Below are 27,720 nucleotides of genomic sequence, written 5' to 3'. Positions count from 1 at the left end.
GTAGGAACCATTTGCCTCTTTGTCATAACGAGCAAGCGCAGTAGTTACTATATTTGCTTGTGGTGGCGGTGAATGTTCTATCAATACTCCATTTTCAATGTTATAAATTGGATAAAATTCTCCTGAAGCATTAGTAGTCACACCCTCAGCTTGATAACTCCAAGTGGTGGAAACTTTAAGCCTTGCAGCCCCTACTTCTTGATAGTTACGTGTACCAACAGCAGGATCACGAAGGTTTTCATCCTCAAGTTCTGTAATGGTAGATTCTACGTAATAAACACCTATACGCACTGTGGTACTCAGTGGAATAACAAACTCTTCTTTTTCGACTTTTCTAACCGCTCCACGAAGATAGATTTTTCCTGATTCAAGCGTAACTTTACCAGTTTCTCTATCTATAATACAATTGCTTCCTATTATAACATCACCATCACGAAATATTGCATCGCCTATGCCTTTAAGCTTAGAGAGAGCATACTCCTGAGTCTCGTTTAATTCTGCAGACTGTAGACCTCTTCCAGCAAGAAATAAGCTTTTTTCGTATTCTTTGTCAGGATTAAAGCGGTTATAATAGGTGTTTAAAGTCATTTTATTCTAAAAGGTTACAACAAATGAAAAAGTCTCTCTTGTGGCAGCAGTTCTGATAAGTGGTACAGTGTGTTCTAAAATCAGCAAGATTCCATGGTCTTCTATATCTTGAGGTTCAAAATATCTCTGTCCTTCAGGTAATTCTTTTTTTACTTTAGTACCAACCATAACCCCTAGCTCTCTGATTACTCGATTTGCTGCATCCGTGAAATCGAAAGTGAATTTGAGAAAAAGATTATTGGTTGGTACATCAGAAGGCCTAAACCTTCCAGAAGGAGTCAAAAGCTCTCCATTCTCATCACCGCTGCAGAAGAGTATCTCATCAACAACACGACGTCCAACTTCCTTAATTAATGTTGCAGAAGTAATTAGTTCCGGTGGTGTGTCTTGAGTGTACTCTATAGTGATTACGCTATCTGCTATAATTGCACCATTTTCTACACGCTCAATAGTGCCTGAGCTACTATCAACTATATAATCTATGCTTGACTGATAAATTGTTTGCCCTGTACAAACTTTTACATCTTTAATAGTGTGGTGATCTAAACCTATCTTGCCGCCTGCTGCAAAAGTTTTTTCAACTTTGTAGCTGCTTTCCCAGGTAGAATCTCCAGATCCCCAAGCAAGATGTATCGGTTGCTCTTTTATGCTCGCAGCAATAGCTGCTCTGCCTGATTGTGTCAGTATTGACATGTCTGATTGCGTGATTGATATTATATATATACAAGATTCGTAGAAAAAACGTCCAATTTTTTTGTAATAATGGGCTCAAAATTTTTCCAAGGGCGATTTAAGTGGCGATGTTCATGCCAAGTGACCATACCTGGGTAAAATACTGCTACGTAATTTTCTAGCTCATGAATAGGATCTTTCTGTTTTAAATCTGAGTCATTTTGACAATCAATATGATATTCCCTTAAATTAGACTCTATTATTCTTTGATCAGTAAAACTCTTTGCTTCGTAGTAATAAGTTATACTAAACCGCTCTAAAATTGGTGTACGTCGAAAATTCCAAATCTGCTCAGAGAGTTTATCTTCACTTAAGTAAAATGTATGCTCTATTTCTTTATAAGCAGTTGGTGCAAAACAAGCATTGATATTTCCCAAATTCCAACTATCTGATAATACTATCAACGCTTTAGCAAACTTAATTTCTGGCAATAAACCCTGTGGTAGAGGATATAGTGCTTTTAAGTTATACCACTCGTGACTTCTTTCATATATACCGTTGTAATTCTTGGTGTGAGGCTCTGTCTCTCCTAATACTGCAACATCCAACCTATATAAATCATTACTGTAACTTCTATCATAATGTGATCTAAAAGTGCTAAATTTAAATCTTGGATTTCCTATTTTTAGCTCAAATGAGTTTTTTCTTCCAAACGATAATACTGGCCCTTCTTTTGCTATTCTTACACCCGAGTAGTCTGAAAGAAGATCTCCAAAAATACTTTCATCTAACATAAACCGCTGAGCATTGTAATAATCATTGAATATTCGCATTAATCGAGATCTTGCCGGTGCAGAAAGTTTTGCCAGAGCAATTACACTATCGACAAAAAAGTCATTAGGAACATCAGAGATGCCAATTTGAAATTCAGCAAAATGCTCTCCTGGTGGTTCTTCTTGAATGGTAATATTATCAATGTTTGCCCATTTCAGCGCCATCTTCAGTGACTGTGGTGTACCGCGCAAACGTTGAAATCTTATTCCGTTTTGCTTAGCTAAGACCCATTCTTTTAATGCACTCTTAGTAGCTTTCTTACCCCAGGATAAAATTTCTCCCAAGCCGTATTCCGCTACTAGCCACGGCAACATTTCAGTCTGTGGGTTAAATTTAAATCCCCGTAGAGAATTTGCATCAAGAGAATAATTAATTATGTCTGTAAGTATTTGCTCTTGCTTTGAAGCATTTGGAGGAAGTATCACCAATTTTTACCTAACACTTAAATCACTTAAAGCAACGCATTCATTATTTTGTACAATTATGTCTTCTATTGGCTCTGTAAGCTCTATATTTTGTATACCTTCTGTAAAAAGATGAGCAATAATCCAGGACCTGGTTACATTCCACCCTAAACCTTTAGTAGACTCAAGACCTTTGATAAATTGTTCCTTTGCAGCTTCGATAACATCTTTTGATGCAGTAGGGTAAATATGCACTTTAGCATGAATAGTAATGGGAATAATACCACAGCCAATAACTGTAAGCGTATCTGTTAATACACGAATATCATCGCGAATAACGTGATTTCTGACGATCTCTAGCAATTCTTCTGAAGGTACTCCACCATTTTCTGTGGAAAGTATTGAAATCTGTACACTTCCTGGTATAGGTGATACCACTTGCGCATCTTTTACTCTCGTGTCAGCAGATAATGCATGATAGCGATAATGCTCTTTACTCCCTGCTGTTGACCAACCAACAATTTTGGCTTTTACCCGCTTCCTTAAGGATTCATCATTCTCTGACTCCTTTCTCAGCACACCATAAAATTCAGCCAAGTGATCAAGGTCATTACCTCTTGCAAAAGCAAGTAAATTTGCCTGTGCTGCATCATTAATCCTTTGCCTAAGCAAAAGTTCACGCCAGGCTGCTACTTCCAGTATCTTTATTGCTGGATCACTCTCAGTTAGTGCAGAAAAACTTGCATTCCGACGCACTAACTCTTCTTTCATTCGCGAAAAGATTTCCTCAAATTTTAATGTTTCGACAATATTTGGTGTTTTCATCCTACTACCTTATACTATAATACCATCAAGGCGGATCGGCTTTCCATTTGGCAGATAGATTCCTTCTAAAATGAGAGTTACTTTACCTTCTTTTATTTCTGTTATTTGTACACGTTTAAGCTTAAATCGACGCTCCCACTTTTCTAATGCTTCTGCAACTGCTGCATAAAGCTCTTGTGCAAAACCAGGTACAATTGGATGATCAATCAGCTCAAATAACCTTGATCCATAATCTCGGCGCATAACACGAGCACCAATTGGTGTAGTTAAAATATCAACTATTGATTGTTTTAAATGCTCTATACCACTTATTGTTTTACCAGTTTCAGAATTCATACCACGCATATCACTTACCCTGCAAAGACATCATTGCTTCCTTGTTCTGCCACTGCTCCACAGGAAATTAGGTCACCAGTACGAGCAATGGCTTTGCCATTTACAAACACTGAATCTGACCCCTCAAGAAGGGATTGACTAGTATGTGGTGGTTTATAAGGGTCTGTTGATGCATGTTGTGACCATTCATCTCCTTGACGATGCACAGGCCTACCATTTACAAACACATTACTGCTTCCTCCTATGCCAGGGCTTTGTAAATAATCTCCATGTTGGTTACACATATCACCAAAACGAACAACTTTTCCCTGTTTTGCCAAACTTAAATCTTTGTCTGATTCTGAAAGTCGTTTTTGCCCTAACAATGAACCTCTTGTTTCCTCCTCTCTTCTTGACTCATCTTCACATCCTGATTCATATCCACTTAATTCTGATGTTTGAGAGGTATACTCAATATCACCAATCATAATACCCTTATCATTATTAGCTCTAACATTTTTCTCTGGCTAGTTTAAATCTATTTTTTTCGCATTTAACTTAATGCCACTCTCAGTAATCTCTAGACTTGAGTTCCCAACCTGTAAGACAATCTTTTCATCAGTTATATTTGAACTTGATTTTCCCGTTTTTAAAATAACTTCCTTACTAGTTACTTCCATTTGCGTTTCTTTCACTGCAAAAACAAGAGCTCCTTCTTCTTTGACAGAAATTGTAAACTTACGACCATTTCGGTCATAGTAAATAACTGTTCCATCTTTAAAAACAAAACCGCTTACTTCTTCCTTACTTCCTTCTGGAATAGGATATTTTTTATAATAAATTGCAGGTAAGACAATCCCTTTGGCAATTTCACCAGATGGCGAAAGTACTATCACCTGTTCTCCAATACTTGGTGCAGACCAACTTCTGTCTTCTCCAGCTCTTGCTGTTACCCATGGCAACCAGTCTGTTAATATATTACCTATCATTTTTACACGTACCTTAGCCGTTCCACAGCCTACTTCTTCGACTGTGCCAACTCTAATCAAGTTATTAAGTTTTATTAGTAAGTTCGCATCTTCAAAACTATTCATCATTTTTGCCAACCTTTACATATTTATGCTTATTAGCAACTCCAATATCAGGCGTAAACCCAATGTAAACAGTACTCGGCGGAATACTACTCTTTGCCCATACTGAATCACCAAGATGTACTTCATGCACCCACTCTACCATCCACACTAAATATGCATCGAGCTCTGGCCTAAAATCATCTCCTCCTCCTGAGATAAATTCTCCTGGTGAAATTTTTTCCACTTTCCAAGTGTTTTTATTTACCATTCTTGCTACTTCTGCCGCCAATGCTCTGACAATAATAGGTGCATTTTCTATTGTGCTATCAATCACAATTCGTGCTTCAAATTTTGCTCTCAGCGCTAATTCTTCTGTTCCTGGATCATGTCCTTTTTCAAAGCCACTAAGTTCTATAAATACTGCTGGTGCTATCAATTCTTTCCTGATTGCTGGATAAACCTCACAAGTTTGAATTGCTGGTATCTCTGCCTTTAGCGTATTACAAATTGCCTCATGTAAATTAGTCCAAAATGCCGTCATAAAATAACTCATGTGTAAAATATTTTTCAAATATCCTTTCAACTTCATAATTAACAAGATTTTCTATTATCCTTGAAGCCTCAGGTTCAAGTGGTAGTTTAACCTCCTGTATCGGTAGTGCTGTTCTTCCTACACGTTTAAAAATACCACGATAGCCTCTTGGCATTGTTGCCATAAATTCATCATTAAATGCTGTTCTTATTTTTGCTTGTTTTATATTTATATCATACAGATATGCTCTAATTAAAACTTTCAAAGTGCTTTTTCTTGACTTGATGATTCTTAGTCTTTTTCTAATTACTTTCAGCCTAATTTGCTTTTCTTCACTGATTTCTCGGACAGCCTGAGATTTTAACCATAGTGCCGTTTTGTTTAGCGCTCTTACCGCTGCCAACTCTACTTTAGCTTTGTTAGCATCAATGTCGTGAGTAATTCTCTCAATGTTTTCATTAACTTCAATTTTAAACATCTTTCTCTCCAAGTACTGTACAGTTTATATTCCAAACTATTCCTGAATTACCTCGCAGTGGCGGAGAATATACTTTATATTTACAACCATCAATAACAAAAATATCTCCCACCATTGGCCTGAGTACATCAAAAACGCTTACCTCAAGAAAAAGCATCTCTCCCACAAATTGTCCTTCACCAATCTCGTATAATTTATCTGGCTGTTGCTTTAGTACTTGTACCATATATGACTTATCCTTTGATTCATACAAAGCTACTTTTCCTAAATGAGCAAAACAATCTTTAAATAATCTCTTAATATTCTCTTGCACATTTCTCCGCTATATACTAACATTTATATGCTAAGAAGAGGTAAAGCATTCTTCTGCCTCACACCGCTTTATATTTGTTCTACCTATGTTGCAACGATCTTGACTAGTATTGCTGGACGGTGGCACATTGGCAGAGGGTTTGACTGCGTATGCAAATCAGTCCCTCTATCAAATCTTCTTGGCTCTTGTTTTGCATATAGTGGCTGTCCAAGAGTATTTACTGTCTCATTAAAGTCTGCTGGTGCAAAATATGTTGTAAATGTGCTTGCTGTTCCTAGTGGAAAACAGTGCCCTGTATCTTTGTCAATAAATCTTCTCACGGTTCCTTCAGGATCAGTTGCTTGTCCTCTATATTCCTCAAACGTTATTCCACAGAACGCAAATCCTGACCTCATATCATTTCTTAGCGCTGCTCCTTCTTGCCATCTCTCATATGCTTCTTTCACTTTAGTATGAGAAGTAAGTGCATCAAAAAACTCAGGGCTTACTAAAGCATGAATTCCTGTCATATATTCACCACTTAGATTATCTTCTATGTGCCTCAATACTTCCAGACACTTACGCTTGACATCTGTTGTTGCTGTTCCCAGTGCAAAATTTACTACTTTTGGTGTTATTTCAAATTCGTTGTACAAATTTAATAATTCTGACCCATCAGCATCTAAAATTATTCCTTTCAGCGCTCCCATACGCAAATGCTCCAACGTTATTGCATGTTTATTTCTCATTAGCTGCAAATGGTCAGTTATTACATCTGCCAGCGCTTTAAGTTCACTTTCTGATCCAAATGCTCTTATTCCCTGTACTTCTTCTGGTAACACTACATCATCATGTGGAATATGTGGAATCGTAAATGTTCTTACCTTTCTTTTTCCTCTTTTTCCTACTGTTGCTGGTGCTCCGGGTACTTGCGTTGGTAGTAAACTTAATACTCCATTTTGCTCTTCTATGGTAATATGTCTAAATCTTACTGACCTACTTGGAAATAAATTTAAATTTTCAACACGTCCATAATTTATCGGCAATATATTCATCGCATTTGTTAGTGCCGTCATACTAAATGCTGGATTTGTAAATGGATTTTGCATTCTTTTTCTCCTTATTAATTTTAGTTAAACTCCCTTGCGGATAATGATCCCTCGTGCTTCAAGTTGCTTTATTGCTTCAGCTTTCTGTTCTTCAGTGATATTTGCTGGCCACACCACTGCATGATCTGCTAACATTGCAACACGAGTAATAATTACCGCTTTAGTATTTTCTATTGCATTTACATCACTTACTATTACACCTATCGCTGTTTGTGTGCCATCTGTTCCAGCGGGATTAAGTACTCTAATAAGACCATCTTCCGTCTTTTTGGCAACTACTGCACCAAGCTTAATATTTTGTCCCTTGGCTACTGTTATCTGATCTCTTGAATATAGACTTGACACCTCATACTTTAATAAGTCACCCAGATTATTTTGTTCGCTTATACAACTCATAAATTTCTCTCCTTAACTGATTACCGCCGCTTTTATCAATGCTATATACGGCGGTTATAAAAATACTTTAACTCCTACGACTTTTCGCTACCTGCATCATCAATTCTTCTCCTGAATTCTGTGGTACTGCACTCAGTATCTCTGTCTTCTTCGTTCTTTCTGCAAGTAATTCCATTAAAACCTCCCTTGCTTGCTCAACACTTACGCTTTGCTCAATAAATTCTCCTATCTTTTCTGGCATCTTCGATATATTACATAATCGTATTAATTCAAGAACTTCAGTACGATACTTGGTTAAATTATCAGTTTCTAGGTCATTTATAGTTTGTTCATTCATAGTAATACTCCTGTTTTTATTAATAGATGAAAGAATTGTCATTCCATCTGCAAGACCCATCTCTATTGCTTTCTCGCCAAAATATAGCCCTGCTTCAGTATTTTTTATTGCCTCTACAGAGAGGCTTCTATTCCGCGCTATTAGCTCAACCAGCATTCCATATAAACGATTCACTTCGCTTTTTAGATTTTCTAAACTCTCAGAAGTTATTGGCTCATGTGGATTTAAATCATTTTTTCTACTTCCAGCAAATACTGTAGTATATTTTATCCCCTGTTTTTCATCAAACCCACTTTGATCTATATGACTTGCGATTACCCCTATACTCCCAACTCCTGAAGTGCGGGTGAGAAAAATCTTTTCAGCACTAGAAGCAATTGCATACGCAGCAGAATACGCATCGTCATTTGCTATTGCAATAATTCTCTTTTTTGCTCTTGATTCATAAATAAAATCAGCAAGGTCAAACACTCCATTTACTTCTCCTCCTGGGCTATCTATATCAAGTAGAATCGTCTCTATGCTTTTATCTTCTAAAGCGCTCTCTATCTCTTCATGAATTTTTTCATATGATGTCATACCCAGTAAACCATCAAAAGTTTCTGACTTTTTTGTCAAGATTCCATGTATCGGTATTATTCCTCTTTCACTATTTCTTACTGCATGTTTTATATTTTTAAAGATAGGCTGCTTTCCTGCTTGTAGTGACAGTAATTCAAAACTCCTTGGTTCTACCATTACACATCTGTTTAGCCATTGTTGTTTCATAGTACCTCTTGATTGGCCGTAACGTCAGAATCAAAACTTAAGCCCAGTTCACTTGCACGTCTTTGATCTTCTGCTATTTCTTGGTCAATTTCTTATACATCGTAACCCATTTCTGATACTACTTCCGATCGACTCTTAAATCCATTTCTTACTGCCATTTGCTGTGCTTGCTGATCTTTTAGCGGATCGACCCAATCAAATCCCTGTGGTATCCATTTTACTTCTTTTTTTGCTCCTTCTTTTCCCTTTGTCCATTCTTCACCTATGTCTAGCTCTCCAGAAAGTAGTGCTAACTCTAACCACCTATCCCATACAGGACGGCAAAACTGAAATACCATAATGTTATGCTGTAACATCGTGCACCTCCTGCGAAACTCTATCAATCCTGCTCGAATGGATGAATAATTAACGCCTGTTAAATCTCCTGTTAGCTGTTCATATGTTATCCCTGTACCAATCGCTATTGCTCTGAGTTGCTGTCTTATAAACGCTTCATAACTTCCTCCAACATCTGACGGTTCTGAAAATTTTATGTCTTCTCCTGGGTCTAAAAGCTGCATTGTTCCTGGCTCTAAACCTGATAGTGCCACTCCTTGCTCATTATTTTCACTTTCTCCCATGATATTTGCTTCTGGATCGAGTCTCGTAATAAATCCAGCAAACATTGCTGCAGTTTTCTTTCTCACCAGCTCTGCATCATCATATTGATCAAGCTCATAAAGCTTCAGCAGTATATTAGAAAGCCAAGGCTCCCCTCTGATTTGCCCAGGTCTTAATGGTCTATAAATATGTAAAACATCATTTGCTGGCACTCTCACTGATTCTCCAAACATACTTTCACCAGGGTGTTCTTTAAATAGGTAGTATGCTTCTCTTTGCCCAAGCCTGTTAAACTCAATCCCGTTTCTTATTACATTACCATTTGCTAAAGTTTGATTTGTTTTATTATCTAAGTGTTCAGACTCAAGTACTTGCAGTTGTAATGGTACAGAAAATCTATCTTCCAGCTTTCTCGTTCTTAAACGTACAAAACATTCTCCTCCCTCTATCATACTTCTGCATACTAGAGCTTGTAATCCATAAAAATCACTTACCCCGCTACTGTCTGCTTCATCTGTCCATCTTAGCCATAATTCTTGCACTTTCTTTCTAAATTCTGCATTCTTTGCTTTTGATTGCGGTTTTATTCCTGTTCCAATAGAGTTACTTACTATTGTATCAATGATATTTGCTGCATATGGATTTTTTCTTACCATATCCCGAGAGCGGCTACGTAAGTGCCCAAGGCTTTGAGAAAGTAAATTATTTATGCTTCCTAACTCTGGTTGAAAGTGAAAAAATCTTCTTCCTGAGCCTGCTGCATCCCATGCAGAGCTTTTTATCTTTGGTTTGTTAAATAATTGCTTGAAGGTTTTGAGCAGCATTTATAAAATTCCTTTACTCGTTGAAAAAACAATTTTCCTCTTTGGCCTCATGCCTGCAACTTTTAACCCCGCTTTTATTCGTTGCCTGAGCTCCAATAAATCCTTTATTTGAACTTCCCCGTACCGCACAACATGGTCACCATATGCAATTGAGACAACTCTTTCTCCGCTTTGCAGTTTTTGAATTGCTTTCTCAACTTGAGTTAAATATTTTTCACTGTACATTTTGATTACCAAGCCACTTACTCTGTCTTACTTTTTTAGGCTTTTTACTTTCTGGTTTTTCACTTAAACTATTCCATTTACTCTCTGGCCAACGATCGATTCCAAGCGCAATAGATGCAGCTCTTGCATAAATCCTACAGTCTAATACTTCATTTCTTTCTCTTACCTTTTGCCACTCTTGTTTGGTGTATCCTTTTACCACTTTGCTGACTAATTGCTCTGCTGTTAGCTGCTTAAAATATTCAGGTGCATACTCGGGAAAATGACAATATCCAGGTAGAGCTTTTCCTTCTTCTCCTTTTGAAATATTAAGTAATTGAAAAAGCTCTGACTTTAATATTGATACTCCTACTGGCCAGAGCTTTATTCCTCTCTTTAGCTTTTGACCACCAACTGTTATATCTACTCTACTTGGGCTGCTAAGTGGCACTAGTGCTTTATTTACACCTTTCACCGCCATTACTCTTCCAGAGCCTTGATGACTTCTCACCCAGTTGTAAACTTCCTGCGTTGCATACCCTGCATCAACCGCCATCATGCTTATCATGTATTCAAGCCCATTTTCACCGATAAAATGATGATTGAGGAGCTCCGAAAGCTTTCCCCATACTTCTCCACTTCCTGTATCTCCTTCAAATACTCGGTAGTCTATTGACCAACTTTCACGGCTTTTTCCCCATGCTACAACTTCTACTTCTAACCGATCTTTTTGAACATCTACTCCTGCTGTCAAAACCACTTCACCTTTTGGTACTGTGCCTACGGGAAAAAATTCTCTTCTGTTGAATAATTGCTTCCAGTCTGGTACTTCTCCTTTATCTACCCAAGTTTCTCCTAAAGTGGTATTTATCCAAACTTTCAGTAATTGTTCACTTTCCTTTGCATGGAGAAAGTCCTCTACTGCTTGTTGCCAACTATACCAGCCAACTGGACTATAAAGACTTGAAAGGTGAAATCCTTTTTTCTCCCCTTTTACTCTATTAGTAGGCCTCCATTCTCCACGCTCAAGCATCTCTGTCTTTTGATGATTTTCTATTTTGCCGCTACATTCAGCGCAGACATAATGTGTTGTTCTTGAATCGTTATTTTCCCATTTTATTTGTGACCACTTTAGAACTTGATAGTAATTACAATGTGGACATGGTACAAAAAAATATCTCTTATCTGTTGCTTCAAATTCCTTCTCAATTCTGCTTATTCCATGAATCGTTGGCGTTGATACTAAAAAAATCTTTCGCCGTGCAAATGTATTAGTTCGAGCAATACTAAGCAGTACTGGATCTCCTTCTCCTCCTGAATCTCCTGGATACGCATCAATCTCATCAAGAAAGAGATACTTTACTGGCATAGATCTCAGTCCTACACTGCTGTTTGCTCCAGTTATTACTACTATTCCACCTGGAAATTCCTTGCTTTGTACAGTAGTCCCTGAATCTCTTGACCTTGGGTCTTTTACTTTACTTTTTAAACATGGCGTACTCTCTATTAACGGTGCAAATCTTCCCTTTGACCAACGTTTTCCCATTTCAACTGTTGGCTGCACAACTAACATTGGACCAGGAGTCTGATCTATAATATAGCCTATCCAATTGTTACCTGCTTCTGTTCCTCCAATCTGCGCTCCTTTCATGAATACTACTTTTTCAGCAGGTGAAGATGGAGATAATGAATCCATGATCTCTTTTAAATAAGGAGTTCTTTCCGTTCTCCATTTTCCTGGCTCTGATGCTGCAGTTGGAGCTAAAACTCGATACTCATTCGCCCACTCTGATACTTTAAGCTCTGGATCTGGTCTTAAACCTTCAGAAAAAGCTCTAGCGTATATCATTGTCTGCATCTACTCATAATTGGTTCTATCTCAATATCGTTAACAGTAGAGTTTATTCCTCCACACTCCTCCAATTCCATAAACATCTTTTTCTGAAATTCGTTTTCTATATATCTTTTGCTCATCTCACTTATCATTATTGCTATAACAAGCGCAAATACCCCTGTTATTGTTGTAAAAATGATTACACTGCTTATTGTTGTTATTAACCCTATATACACTGCTACTGCTATTGCGCTGACTGTAATACAGATGCAGATAATATTATTATGTTTTTTCATCCTTTTATCTGCTATTTCTCTCTGTGCTATATATTTATTATGAAGGGTTGGAAAATTAACAACGGTATCTCTGCAGAGCAATGCCCTATTTTTTTCAGTAAATAAAACTTTAAGTAACTCTAAATTGTTTGATTTAATTGCTAAATGTAAAACAGGTATATAATTTGCTCCTTTTTTCAGCAATAACTTTACTACATGTAAATGCCTTTTTTCCGCAGCAGGGTAAATCGATGATAAACCTTTATTATTTACAATATCAATATCGATTTCTTCCTTTAAAATTGCATCTACAAGCTCAATTTCTCCCGTTTGTACAGCTAAATGGAGTAGACTATTCTTTTCATAACCATACTTATTGTTCATCAAAGCCTTCTTTATTTCAGGTCTATTTTTAGCGTAATCAAATGGTGTTTTACCGCTATCGTCTTTTACCAGAGGGTCTATATCTTCTCGCGTTAGTAAGACCTCTATTGTTTTAAGTCTTTCACCGTAATGTAGTGGTGTTTTATTTTCGTAGTCTTGTAGATTCACTTGAGCAGTAGGCTCCTTTATTAAGCATTTGAGGATATCAAGACATAAGTCTCTTTCATCGTAATTAGTATTATTTACAGCTATATGAATAGGTGACAATTTCATTGAATTTTGTCCCATGCGCGCGCTATTTACATCTGCTCCAAGCTTTAGCAGTAACTTTACTATCTCCAACTTTTTATTATTAACTGCATAGTGCATTGGTGTCTGATTTCAGCGTTTCCTTCTCTTATCAAAATCTTTACAACTTCTGCATGTCCTATGCCTGCTGCTAGATGTAATGGCGTATGATGCAGAGCATTTCGTACATTAACGTCAACACCTTTTCCTATCAAATATCTAACTGCATTAACTTCACCTATCATTGCAGCTAAATGAAGTAAGTTATCTTGTTCTGATCCGTATTTGTTATTAATTAGCGCTTGTAATATTTCTGCTTTTTTACCTTCTTTGGCATAATCTAAGGAGGTTTTGCCTTCATTGTCCTCAACAAAAGGATTGATATTCTTTTTTGTGAGTAGCAGATCTACCATGCTTAATTCGTCAAATTCTATAGCGCAATGTAGTGGTGTCTTTCCATTTAATCCTCTGACATTAACATCTAATCCAGGTTGATTAATGAGACACTTTATTAACTCCAAACTTAAGTTATCAGCCATTTTATATTCAAAATGTTTTTATATTTGAAATTTAGTATTAGATAATTCTTGTAATGAGTTTGTAATCTCTTCGGTTAGCGCCATATGAATCTTTTCAGTGTCACTCAGTGATGCAAGTAGTGCTGAAACCCTATTTGGAATATTAAGCAAATTATTACGAACAACTCTTGCTACATTAAATGCTTCAGTTTTTACTTCTTCAATTGACACAAATTTGCCTACTTCAGCTTTCACTTTAGCTTCCAAAAGTTTACCACGCTCGGTTTCATTTTTTATTCGCGTTTTTAGCAATATCGTTGAAAGTGTTTCTCCGCGCTCTTTTCTCCTCAGTGGTTGACTTGGATCTCTTATTGCTGCTACCGCTTCATTTGCTTGTTCTCGGTCAATAAGTCCATCTTCCAGCTCAACTATTCCTTTTTTTACTAAAGAACAGACATATTGCCTCGAAAACCCTTTTTCCCTTGCCCATTCTGCTTGCGTAATTCTCACCTTTTTTTTCTCCTTATTTTAGCACTGCTCAGCTATAATTTCGTAAGTAGTTAACATTTGAAATATGTCTAACGCTAAAGAAGGCCCGAGATGTTTACCCGTACACTCCTGGTCCCGCGTACTAAGTACGCCACTCTGACCGTGCGGTCAGAGTGGCGCATAGTTATGCCAGGCCGCACCCGCCTCTATACGCGCGCGCAGTGGTAGCTATAGGCTCTATAGCTACCACTATCCATAGGGCCTACCGCCATGACCGCGTGTACCCTCTGTGGACATAGAGGACCGTGTGCGCCACACGGTCCTCTATGTCCGTACGAGGGATAGAGGACGGCGCGGCACCGGGTCGGGTAACGCGATGGCGTTATATCGACGGCACGCGACCACCCGTGTCTCGCTAGCGAAGCGGTGCTGCGGCAGCATATGCGGAAGACGCGCGACCAGGCAGGCAGGAAGGCATAGGATAGGATCGCTCCATACAGTCGACATTTGTCGACTGTATGGAGCTCTTTTTAAAAGATGACGATACTCATGGTATTGTAGTTATTGGTGAAATAGGTGGAAACGAAGAAGAAGATGTATCACATTTTGTGAAAACAGAAAAGACTAAAAAGCCAATCGTTGGTTTTGTAGCAGGTCAAACAGCACCTCCAGGAAGACGTATGGGACACGCTGGAGCAATCATCTCTTCCAGTGGTGGAAGTGCTGGTGCAAAACTAGAAGTTATGCGGAGTGCCGGGATTGCAATTGCTGAAACCCCTGCGGTGATTGGTAAAAAAGTTTTGGAAGTAATGCATCAGTGCCTAACCTAAAACGCAACTGTACGAACGTTGTGATATAAGGGACCAAGAATGATGTCATCCCAGTGCCTTGACTACTTGGATCCAGGAAAGTTTGCTTGCTTACAAGCAAACTGATTTGGTGAGTATAAAAGTGTTGTGTTATAGCTAACGCTGACTCTACGTCATACCGCCGCGGTATCTCATCCTCTAACACGTGGCGGGATGACGAATCACTATACCGCCGCGAACCGTCACACCGCGATTCATTCGCGGTATCTCATCCTCTAACAAGCAGCGGGATGACGAGGTTATCGTCATGCCACCGCGAACCGTCATACCGCCGCAGACCGTCATACCGCCGCGGTATCTCTAGATCCCGCTAACACGTAGCGGGATGACGAATTACTATACCGCCGCGAACCGTCATACCGTCACGGTATCTCTTAGCATAGATCCCGCTAACACGTAGCGGGATGACGAGGTTATCGTCATACCACCGCGAACCGTCATACCGCGATTCATTCGCGGTATCTCTAGATCCCGCTAACAAGCAGCGGGATGACGATTGTCAGGCTAGCTGTCATTCAAGTAGCTGACACTGGTTCCTTTATGACGGCAGTGCCCAGAGGTGTCATCCCAGTGCCCAGACACTGGGATCCAGAAAACTTAATTCTAACCATTACAATTTGAATTAAAACTTATAATCTATCTTACGTCTGGGACGTAACTGCTTGCGAGGCGTGGGTGTGAGCGACGGTGCCATCACCGCTGCGGGCGGGGACACCGTGCCCGCCTCCCGGCTCTCCTCGGGCGGTGCCGGCGCCGCCTGGCTCTGTGGCATCTCAGGATGCGGGGAACTATCAGCGCGTGGGGGCATGCTCGCAGACCCTCGCTCACACTCGTCCTCTTCTACATTATCCTCTAAATTACTATCCTCCCCCATCGCCACCGCCTCGTCTACTCCGTGGCTCGCCGCACACTGCTGAGCCTGTGTGTGCTCAACAGAACCGTTAGATGATAGTCTAGGGGCAGGTGGAGAAGAAGGGGGACAATATGTTGACATCACTTCACCTAATTCCTGGGAAGTATCTCCGGTATATCTAATAAGCTGGTCTATATGTCGGATAATATAACTAGAATTATCATTTACTTTTTGTAATTTATACATTCTATTTCCTATTAGATCTATTATTGTACATAATTCCCAACTTTCCTTTCTTGCCCCGTAACTTCTAGCCCAAACTATATCTCCCCTTTCAAAAAATCTTTTCCTTTCACAATTAGAATTCAAATTATATTTTATTTTGTCACTCGGTAACATTAAATCTAATCTCGTTCGTAGGTTACGGCCGAACATCAACTTAGCGGGCGTTTCTCCGGTTGTACAGTGTACAGTATTTCTGTAGTTGAACAAGTATGCTAATAATTTTTCGTGTACAATATGCTGAGAAGATGACTCGCTCAATATACATTTTAACATCTTTTTACAAGTGCGTACAGAGTTTTCCGCTTGCCCGTTACTCGCAGGATGGTAAATAGGTGACGTCATGTACTTGATACCATTGTTGGAACAAAACGTATTAAATTCTTTACAGTTTACCTTAGCGTCGTTGTCGGAGACCACACAGTTCACAATTCCAAATGTGGAAAAAATATATTTCAATTTAGAAATTAGAGCTTGCGATGACGTTCCATTCTGCATGTACAAACATTCCAACCATTTGCTGTATGCATCAACAACAACTAGGTATACGCGCTGGCCTATAGTCATATAGTCGATGTGAATGCGCTGCCAGGGCCCCGAAGCGGCCGGCCACGGCGCCGGTGGCTCCCGGGGCGGCGCGGAACGCAAGCTAGCACACAATCTGCACCCGCCTATCCAACGCTGCAGATCTGTATCCAAATTAGGCCACCAGAATCGTTCCCGCGCATTATTCTTACTTTTAATGATTCCGAGGTGGGTACTGTGCAGTTCTGTTAATACGCGCGGCCTCAACGCCATTGGAATTACGACCCTATGTCCACGCAGTAGAATTCCTTGTTCGAATTGAAGGTCCGCCTTGCATTGAAAAAAAGGTAAAATAGATTTACAGTGTATTTTTCTCGGCCAGCCTTCCGACATGTATTTGCGTACCGTTTGAATGGTTTTATCCTCTTTAGTTGCTTTAATTATATCTTCTACCTTGACTGCGGGCACGGCGGCGTCTATAAATTTCATTGACACATACGAATCAAATTCCCTATCACTTTCGCATAAAGTCTCTTTTAACGGTGCACGAGAGAAAAAATCTGCAACAACATTATTCTCACTGGACGTATATTGCACTACATAATTATATGCCGAAAGAATGATCGCATATCTTTGCAAACGTAGCGCCGTAGTTACCGAAATGCCATTTTTGTTATTAAAAATCGACACTAACGGACGATGATCTGTCTTTAATATGAAAGGTTGGCTGAGGCCGTACAGATATTGATGAAACTTTTTTACTCCAAATATTATGGCCGTAGCTTCTTTATGAATTTGGCTATAATTTCGCTCACTCGCTCCTAGCGACCTAGACGCAAAGGCTATGGGTCGTTCCCGACCTTCGTGATCGCGTTGAGCGAGTACCGCGCCCAGTCCCGCCGGGCCGGCGTCCACGCTCAACACGAGCTGCGCGCCCGGCTCGAAGTGCGCTAGGACGCGCTCCGATGCCAGCTCGCGTTGTACGTGACGCACGGCCGCGCGCTGACGCTCCGTCCACTTCCACTCTGCGCCAGCGCGCAATAACTCATGCAGTGGTTCCATCACGGCGGACGCGTTCGGAATGAAACTCCTATAATAATTTACTATACCGAGGAATCTTTTTACCCCCGCGACGTTGGTCGGCTCCGGCGCATTTAATATAGCCTTCACCTTATCTACGCTAGTCTGAAGCCCGCTACTATTAATAGTGAACCCGAGATAAGTAACACTAGATTTAAAAAATTCGCATTTCTCTTTTCGTAAGCGCAATCCCGCATCATCCAGCCTACTCAAAACTTTTTGTAGTCGTTCTAAATGGACTTTTTTATTTGGTCCTGTTATACAGATGTCATCGAGCCAACAACTGACCCCTTCGATGCCCGATAGGAGTGCTTCCATTGATTTTTGAAAAATGGCTGGGGCATTTGCCAAACCATAAACCAACCTTGTATATTGAAAAAGTCCTTTTGAAGTATTAATTGTTGTTAGGCTACGCGATGAGTCACTGAGCACAAATTGATTGTAAGCATTTTTTAAATCCAATTTAGAATAGTGCTTCCCCCCACCTAATTTTGCGAATACCTCCTCGATTCGAGGCAAAGGATATTTGTCAATTATTAAGTCTTTATTTAAAGTAACAGAAAAATCCCCAGCTATTCTCACCGTACCGTTTTCTTTCAAAACAGGTACGATTGGCGTTGCGTATTCGGAGTTACTAACTGGCACTAGAATGCCTAAGCCTACTAACCTCTCTAATTCCTTTTCGACCTTTTCCTTTAAAGCGAATGGAACTGTACGCGCTTTAAAAAATTTTGGAGTTGTATTTTCTTTTAACACTAAATTAACCTTGAAATTCTTAAAAGTACCTAATTCATCGCGCCATAAATCAGAGAATTGTTCCAACAATGATTGTACTTCCGTATCGTCACATAAGTTGTTTACTTTCACTGTTAAAGCCAGATTAAAAGCAGACATGAAATCTCGGCCTAATAATGGCGGACCACCATCTTTTACAACAAAAAATTTAATCCTTTTGGTCTCGCCATTATACTGTACATTTGTTTCAAAATATCCTAATGGTGAGATTTTATGTCCGTTATATAAACACATTCTCAGGGCACATGGGTTTAATGCGAAACTTGTAAACTTTTCGTAGTATAATTTGTCTGATATGACCGATGCCCCCGATCCAGAATCTAGCTCCATAGCAATCTTAACTCTGTCTAACATTACATTAAGTTTAATAGGCTTAACATACCTTATATTAAAACTTTGACACTCCTCACAACACATAGCTTCCGATTCACTTTTGCTATCGATATTATGAACCCGTGAAACCGCACTTTTACACATCCTTTTTAAATGACCTTTGACACCACATCCTCTGCACTTATATTCCTTAAATCTGCATTCTCCAGCATGCTTCAGCCCACAAACAAAACAGCCTGGAGCAGTATTCCGCTCGCTCGATGAAGACGCCCGGCCCGACCGGCCCTCACTGCCTCCTCTTCGCGAGCCTCCACCACCGGCATTCTTGCTCTTATAAGTCGCCTTATAAATGGGTTCCTCCTTGATGACGACCGCACCCGTGGTAGTCGGTATACTCTTCGCCTCCCTTGCACTCTCTGCTTTTTGCGCCACGTCTAATGCATCTGCCAGTTTCAAGTTTGCCGCGTCCTGCTCGAATAACTTGTCACGTACTGGACCTGGACCCAAACCCAGGACGAAACGATCGGTGAGATTCTGCTCCAAAGCAGTGCCGAAACTGCAGTATGTCGCCAGACCACGTAACCGTGCCGCCCATTCTGGCAAGGTCTCTTCTGGCTGTATTACCGCTCCGTAGAACTTTGCCCTCTCGGCATACGAACACTTCCGCGGTTTAAAATGAGTGTCGAGTAGTAATATTAGCTGCGTGAACGAATAATCTTCCAATTTAGTGGGGTGCGCCAAGTGGCTGCATAATAAAGACTGGATGATGCAAGCAACTTATACTGAATTTTCACTACTTTACCTATTGTGAGCAGCAGAAGCTTGATGTTTTCGCGTTATGCTCACATCTGTTGCACTTGTGAAGATTGTGGCAAAACTTTTACTACTTCAGAGCCTTGTTGTAATTGTGTTTGTGGCAATTGTGATACTAACGCTTCATGTAAAGGCTTTGCTTCATATTGCCTTCCTATTTTTAGATTATTTGCAGCCAATTGCTCTTTAGTAACACCGTTACTCTCAATAAGTTCTACGGAGCCATTATCATAAATGTTAATTTTAATATTACATTCCTTTCCTTCAACATGCTACTTCAGAGTCATCTCATATGACCCATTTGCCACTTCGTAAATTTTTGTTCCATGTTCGTCAATTCGGAGACGTATCCCTCTTTTTTCGCTTGGAGGTAGTAACAATGTAAATGCTTTTACGTTATATTGTTTGCACACATCACTATTTAAAAATTTAGCTATATTTATCCCTTCTTGTATATTGTCTAGCATAACTCTTGCAGTAAGTTCAGGCTTACCTGGCTTTCTACCTGTTCTAAGATTTACTGCTTTATAGTGAGGAAAATGTTTCTTTACTTCACTAATAACTTCGTCAAGAACTTTGCCTACAACATACTTACCCCTATGCTCATTTTGTCCTTCTTTGTCAGTTTTAGCAGCAGAAAAGAATTTACGTCTTGTTTCTTCATCATCAAGATCTATAACTTTACTACAGTCACGTGTATCTTTGGTACCTGTAAACGGCCTCTCGCCTGGTGCAAGTTTGGGCGCATTATCAGGAAGTCCTTTTTCCACTGCATAAGAATCATCACTTACACTTTGATCAGGAGAAGTTTCAATTGTTGATCTAGGTACATTTTTAGTATCCGAAATTGGATTATTATCAGAAGGACTGATATTTAAATTAGAAGAAGTTCCAATCAAAGATACAGTTTCAGTGCTATTAGTTAACATATATGTCTCCATTATTCTTAATATATAAATGTTAGCATATAGATATCATGCCGATTAATCAATATAAATTATGATGTTTAATGTTGAAAGCTCAAATACTCCTTTGCTTGGTCGGTTAGAACGCGTCCTCTTGGTGTACGCTTTACAAAACTAATTTTGATTAAATAAGGTTCTACTGTTTCTTCAATATTGCCAACATCCTCAGATAGTGCAATAGATATAGTGTCAATTCCAACAGGTCCTGAGGTGTTGAATAAAAATCTTAGATAATGCATATCAAGTTTATTAAGTCCCATTTTATCTACACCCAATTTTAGCAATACAGAATCGGCGACTTCATAAGTGATTTTTTTATCATCTCTCACTTCAACAAAATCCCTTATTCTTCTGAGTAACCTCAAAGCAATTCTTGGAGTGCCGCGCGCACGGCAGGCAATTTTCCGCGCGGCACCCTCTTCAATTTCAGCAGAAAGAACTCTTGCGCCTCTTTTTATAATATCGACTAGCTCCTCAAAAGAATAAAACTCAAGATGCAAAGGAATGCCAAAACGATCTCTGAGTGGCGCAGAAAGTAATCCAAGCCGTGTAGTTGCTCCGATTAGCGTAAATGGTGGTAGATCTATCCTTAAAGTGCGAGTAGATGGACCTTCACCTACTAATATGTCCAAGCAAAAATCTTCCATAGCAGTATATAAAACTTCTTCGATGCTGCGATTTAATCTATGGATTTCGTCGATAAATAGAACATCTTTTGCATTTAAAGTGGTAAGCACTGCAGCCAAGTCCCCAGCTTTACTAAGTAAAGGACCAGAAGTTGCGCGAAAGCTGACCCTTAACTCTTTAGAGACAATTTGCGCTAAAGTTGTTTTGCCAAGTCCTGGAGGACCATATAATAAAACGTGATCTAAAGCTTCAGTTCTCGTCTTTGCAGCATTTATAAACACTTTTAAATTTTGTATTAAGTCTTTTTGTCCGACAAAATCATCAAGTTGTTCAGGTCTGATGTTGATATTGCGTGCATCTTCAGTATATTCTTTATCGCACGATATTGATTTCATAATGTTGAGAGCTCCTTAAGCGCTATGCGAATAATATCCTTAGTATCCAGATTTGGCGATTCGTCTTGTATTTTTTTTATCGTATCATAAGCTTTCATTTTTTCATACCCAAGATTGATCAATGCTGAAAGGGCATCTTCATTGATTGGATGAAAATTGTTGTTATTTATTTCTAATTTACTCACTTTGCCACTTAATTCAGTGATGATTCGATTTATGAGTTTCAGGCCAAGGCCACTCATCTTGAGTGCTACTTTATCTTCATTCATAATTGCCAAAAATAGCTGTTCTGGAGTTAATTTACTCAAAATTGACATTGCAGTTTTATAGCTAACGCCGCTTACTTTAACTAGCAATCTCAAGCACTGTTGTTCTTCTTTGCTTATAAAACCATATAGCTGAGTAGTGTTTTCTCTGTTATTTGCATGGGTTTCGATAAGTAATTTGATTCTACTTCCAATTGCACAAGCACTTAAAGTTTTGGCTGAAAGATACACCATATAGCCAACATCATTCACATTCAGGATTATGTGATCGCTGCGCACTTCATCAACTATTCCGCTTAGATTTAGACTAAGCCCTGTATATTTTGGTGTACAAGATTAATTATACATTGCTTATCTGTTGTCTCAATTCAATTCCCAATTATTGGACACTACTTAGTTTAAAATTATCTTATTACTATTATTGTCAATAATATTATTAGAATTTATTTCCAAATTATTAGAATAATTTGTATCCGATGTTAAAAAACTGGAATTAGTACTATTACTAATTATGTCAATATTATTTGTACTAGATGTACAATTCCCGGAATAATTTGAGCTAAAAATAGCTGGGTCTTGTAACCTATTTGTTTCTTATGTCTATGAGGCAGATACATAGTATCTTTTGTCAAAATAAATTTCTTGATAAATTTGTAGGCGTGTCAATGTTATAATAGGTTTTACTGTCATAGATTCCGTGAAAAGAAACGTTGCATGAAGGAAGCTTTACTCTGTGAAAAGAAGCCATCTTGGATTAGCCGGCAGAGTTGGATTTTGACAGACACGCGTAGGTTGTCTGATTCAGAATTCACTCTAGCCTTTTTATTAGAATTCAGATTAGCTTAGGTAATTCGAGATAGGTAGCTTTTAGCGTGAATAATAATGATCGTGATATTTAATTCTGTGATTGTGATAATGTAGAATGTTTGTGTTAAATCGTAACCTTAAAGTAATTCTAACCTTTAATGCTATCCGGTGACTTTGTCTGCAAAGCACTATTAATAATGTTCGCGTAGTTGTTAGACGAATATGGAATATTAATTATATTGGTGCATATTAGAGTAATTCGTGAGTTAACGGTTGGCTCAGTGGATAGATTATTATAATGACATCCGTTAAGGTTATTTCTGCAAACGCTAGTAATTTAGAGTGTAATTGGAGATAAACCGGCAGTTGAGATAATAATTAGTTTAAAGTGATAGTTTAGTGTGATAGTAATTTGCAGTTAACTTTGATAGTACCCGCTTTAGAAACGTATAACCCGTTTGGTTAAGAATCATTGATGACTCTTGTGTAGGGTAGACACTACCCTACACAAGAGGTAGGGTAATCAGACAATGAGTTTCCCATTAGATCGAATAGCTTGCATTCTGGTGGTTTCGAGGAAACGGGGCACGAGCTGGCGATCCCTTGAGTGGGATTCGCGTAGGTATAGTGTGGCGATTGCATACCTGGATGAATAGTGTTCGAGGCGCCGTAGCGCACGATGCTATGGCATTCGGTATGTAGACGCGCATAGAGTGGATAAGGTAGAGCTATTGTGATATTGCGAGTTAGTAAAGAGGAGTCAATAATATGATCTGGTTTAGATAATGAGTGTCAATGCAATGATTATTTTAAGAGTGTTCATGACGTTGAGATTGATGATTGAGCTAGTCGCCACGCGAGTTTCTTGCTCGCTCTTCTCGCGGTAGGCTGTAGCATTCCGAACCAGTGGTAGATTGTCTTTAGATGATCAGATAAAGAAATGGCTAGTGATTTGATTCAGAGGTTGCAATAGCAATTGTGCCCTAATCACATGATGCGATGATGCTATGATGATGCTATGATGATGATGATGTTGAGATTAGGTTAGAGTGAGGTGAGGGGTCGTTGTGAGGGGTGGTTGGAGGCGACCTAGGTAGGGTTAGGTTAGGTTTACCTCGTTACCTTGCGTTGATAGTTTCCCTGTGCTATACGTGAGAGTTTCCATGATAATAATTGAGGATAGTCCATGTAATTTGATAACACAAGAATATCGTTAGTTCACATATGCGGCCTGGTTCATTTTAAGAAAGTAAATCCCGACTCATCCAATAGGTTGTTTAAAGTGCTGAGAACTAATTGTAAAGATCATTGATTAAAGTACCTAGTGGTTAATTACTACGTTCTGATACGTTCTGATGTCGGCTGAGGATTAATAATAATAATTATCGGTCATTCTCCTTCCTATTTCTGATGTACGTGCCTAGCGCGCCTACATCAGAAGTGGGATGAGCACATGCCCACATTTTTGAAAGTTATGCCCACAGTTTTGCAAATAATGCCCACATTAGCCTGGTTTATAAAAGGATAAAGTTACAAGAAAAGATGATATTAATTTGTTTAAAGAAGAAGAAAAGTTTTCCAATTTTAATACCCACAATTAGGCTTTGTTGTAAAAGTTGCAGAAAAAGATTTCGGGGTTTTATCTGAGAGTTAAAAGATCCTTAATATTTCTGATTGGACTCTCACTGCCTCTGAACGTGAAGAGTAGTAAATGGTGTGTGAAATGATGCTTTGTGTAAACCCCGTGATGCAGTGCATGTTGGTATCTATCTGGTATGGAATACTGGCAAGTGTGGTGTAGTTTTTGTGGTGTAGTAGTTACCCGGCGTGGCAGAGCTAGTTAATGTTTCTGGGTTTCAGCCGTTATTTTAAGGTGGCCCACGTCTCATTCGCTAGTTAGGCTAAACGAGGCATCCTTCATGCAACCGGGCGGGTCGGCGGGGTTGCGGATTGCCGGTGTCCCCTGGACCCTGGACAAGAAGGAACTGCTACGGTACCACTCCCAACACCTGAGCAGAGCCTAGACCATACTCCCGTGTTCCCACCATCCGACTCCGATCCAAACAACCCTCCATTAAACTCCCTACAAACCACCCTAAAATCCCGCACACTCCACAAGCACTTACACACATACATACACACACAAACACTACTCAGATAACACATTTAAACCCAAAATGGCGGATCTAAAAACACGTATCGGTCTCCTGGTGGGTAGCGGCTTAACGCCCAAATCCCACCCTGGCACCCAGGTGCCGTCCACGGACGGCGCCCAGGGCCCAGGCTGCCCCACCGTATCAGGAGGGGGCATAGAACCGCTAAACATCGGAACGACAACGATGTTACCAACGACCTCGGCGAGCAACACGGACATGTCCTCCATAGCCGCAGCGATCCCTGCGCCTGCTAGCGCAAGCGCATGGACGCTCGTGGCCCCCAAAAAGAAAAAGAAGGGAAACAGGACAGACAGACGGACCAAGAAACACACGAGCACATACGCTGACAGACAGACGGACTCAGATGCCAACCGACCGACTGACACTAGGGACGAAGGCGGGAAGCGGAAAGACTCCGACTGCCTGACTGCGGACACCAGCGACCTGGTCGGGGGAGGCAAAAGGAGAAGCGAAGGGAGGCCACCACTAAGTGGCGACCGTCCTCTCGTGGACACTGGCGCAACCCCTAACCGCCTCGCGGGTGAACACGCGGACGGGCAGAGACCGGCCTCTGACCACAACCCACAAGCCTCGGGTGAGTCGGGCACCACCACCATCAGGGCTGGGCAAACCGTGGCCAAGGAGAGGGCAAACGTTGGTGGTCACACTGACCCCGACGGGAACCCCATCCGGGTGCGGGGCGCAACGGGCCCTGGCGGTTCCAACACCGCCCGACCCCCAAAAACAACAACAGAGACAACAGACAAAACTGGAACAAACATACCTGAGACCCAGAATCCACCTAGATCGCGGGCACACCCTCGGTTTAGGAAGCGAAACAGGGGACCAGGGAAAGCCAAACAAAATAACCCCGGACCGTCATCGAGCCAACCCCAAAAAAGAGACAGACTTGATGACACGATTTCACCCCGGGGTGAATACAAACGCGCACGGACGGAAGGCGGGCAAACTCGAGATGCGAAGGGCTCCTATGCTAGAGCAGCCCAGTCGCACTTGAGCGTAGCCATAACCATAACACCTAGAACAGACCTTACCCAAACTGAGGCAAGTTCCATACAGGGTCAGATACAGAAAGCGATTTTCGCGGCCTGTATCGAACTCTTGGCACCAGGCCAGACCCGATACGCCCCGGCGTTCGAGGGAAAAGCCTTCCTCAGTGAGGGTGTACTGAAAATGTGGTGCCACGATGACAAAGCCCTCAGCTGGCTTGTCAACGTGGTGCCCAAACTAACATCGCCTAGGAGCGGAACGAGGCTCGCTGTGATACCTCAGACCGATATACCAGTCCGGGTCAGATCGGGACTCTTCGTCCCCGACTACGACGGAGAGATAGGCACACAAAGTGCACACAAAGTCCTATCTCACCAAAACCCATGGTATGACGTATCGCAGTGGACCCTGTTCAGCTACAGCAGAACGACCAGCAGCCCTCCCGGGGTGTTCCTGATTCTAGGAATACCCAATGAAGAGCTGCCAAAGATCATAGAACGCGAAAGGAAGGTCGCCTACTCCACGGGCACTATCTACGTCAGGTTCTTCACGGATGAAGGACTGAGTGATGTACCGCCCGGGCATAGCTCAGAGCCTGAAAACCGGGAGGAGCCTGATGTGGGTGGTGACATGGATGTGGATGAACCAACCAGACAGCTACATGCAACACCTGAGCCCTCCGTAAGCGCAGTCCTCGGCAACATCGAGGAACTGCTAGCGGACTCCCGGATTAACCCTATACAACCCCGGGAGAGAAAGGCGGAACAAAACGCGTCAGACAAAACTGCCCCTGCCGAACTACCCCCGGCACAGAGGGCGACAGAAAAATAAAAATTTTACAAACCAACCTCCAGCACAAACACCTCGCCACGGCCACACTACGAAGGCAGCTGGAGGTTGAAGACGAGACCATCGCCCTGATCCAGGAGCCGTGGGTCAGGGGAAAAACCATATGTGGTTTCGGAAGCTGTAATGGTAAGATCTATTCACACAGTAATGACGAACCACCGAGAACATGCATTTACATTCCACGCTGTGTTACAGCACTATTACTAACACAATACTGTTCCAGAGATCTGACAGCAGTCAAAATAAATAATGGAATACAACAAGGCATGGGGCGACCGCCAAGACCGGTGGTTCTAGCATCAATATACATGCCCATCGAAGACCAAATACCACCAAAAGAACTGGTGGAACTTGTAATACACTGTGAGGATAACGACATCGATTTAATTATCTCTGTCGATAGCAACGCGCATCACAACCTATGGGGATGCAAAGTCAACAACAAACGTGGTGAGCAATTTGTGAACTATATACTAACCACTAACCTAACAATTATTAACATAGGCACCGAACCGACCTTCGTGACGAGTAGGTACCAAACCATAATTGATATAACCTTAGCGTCAACCAGAGCCGCAGATCAGGTAAAAAACTGGCGAGTCAGTGACGAGCCTTCACTATCTGACCACAGGCGGATATGCTACGAGCTAGATCTCATGATAACTCCACACGTACCAAGGAGAAACCCAAGAAAAACCGACAGATTAAAATACAAAAGCCTGCTGACACATCAGATAGGCGTAAATAAACCACAAGACATCGATGATATCGCCAACATCGAAGAAAACGTAAATAAACTAACGAAATATATTAAGACAAGCTATGAACAAGCTTGTCCCCTAAAGAAAAACAACATAAAGCAACCATCGAAAAACAACTGGTGGGGTCCTGATCTGGAAAGAATGAGGAAAAAACTCAGACATCTTTTCAACAGAGCCAAAAACACCAAGCAAGAACAAGATTGGGACAACTATAAGGAAGCCCAATACCAATACAATAAACGCGTCAGGGAAAAGGAAAAAGCTTCCTGGCATAAGTTCTGCACAAGCATAGAA

The 27,720-nt window shown here is 40.6% G+C and overlaps 2 protein-coding genes across 2 annotated transcripts; one reads left to right on the top strand and one right to left on the bottom strand.

Moving 5' to 3' along the window:
• Positions 1-4,431: 4,431 nt before the first annotated feature.
• On the bottom strand, positions 4,432-20,530 carry LOC138404603 (uncharacterized). The gene is made up of 11 exons (XM_069509167.1): positions 20,185-20,530; positions 19,623-19,803; positions 15,554-19,521; positions 13,358-13,513; positions 12,798-12,992; positions 11,869-12,072; positions 9,078-9,314; positions 6,355-6,845; positions 5,638-5,736; positions 4,977-5,201; positions 4,432-4,452 (listed from the first exon to the last, which is right to left on the bottom strand). Exons 1-11 carry the CDS (start codon positions 20,528-20,530, stop codon positions 4,432-4,434), a joined length of 6,123 nt encoding a protein of 2,040 aa, XP_069365268.1.
• Positions 20,531-24,826: 4,296 nt separating this feature from the next.
• On the top strand, positions 24,827-26,647 carry LOC138404606 (uncharacterized). The gene has a single exon (XM_069509174.1). The coding sequence runs from the start codon at positions 24,827-24,829 to the stop codon at positions 26,645-26,647; it is 1,821 nt and encodes a 606-aa protein (XP_069365275.1).
• The last annotated feature ends 1,073 nt before the right edge of the window (positions 26,648-27,720 follow it).

Source organism: Maniola hyperantus, unplaced genomic scaffold (assembly GCF_902806685.2).
Source record: "Maniola hyperantus unplaced genomic scaffold, iAphHyp1.2, whole genome shotgun sequence".
Lineage (NCBI taxonomy): Eukaryota > Metazoa > Arthropoda > Insecta > Lepidoptera > Nymphalidae > Maniola > Maniola hyperantus.
The sequence above is the reverse complement of the archived record's forward strand: the minus strand, read 5'-3'. Positions and strand labels throughout refer to the sequence as shown.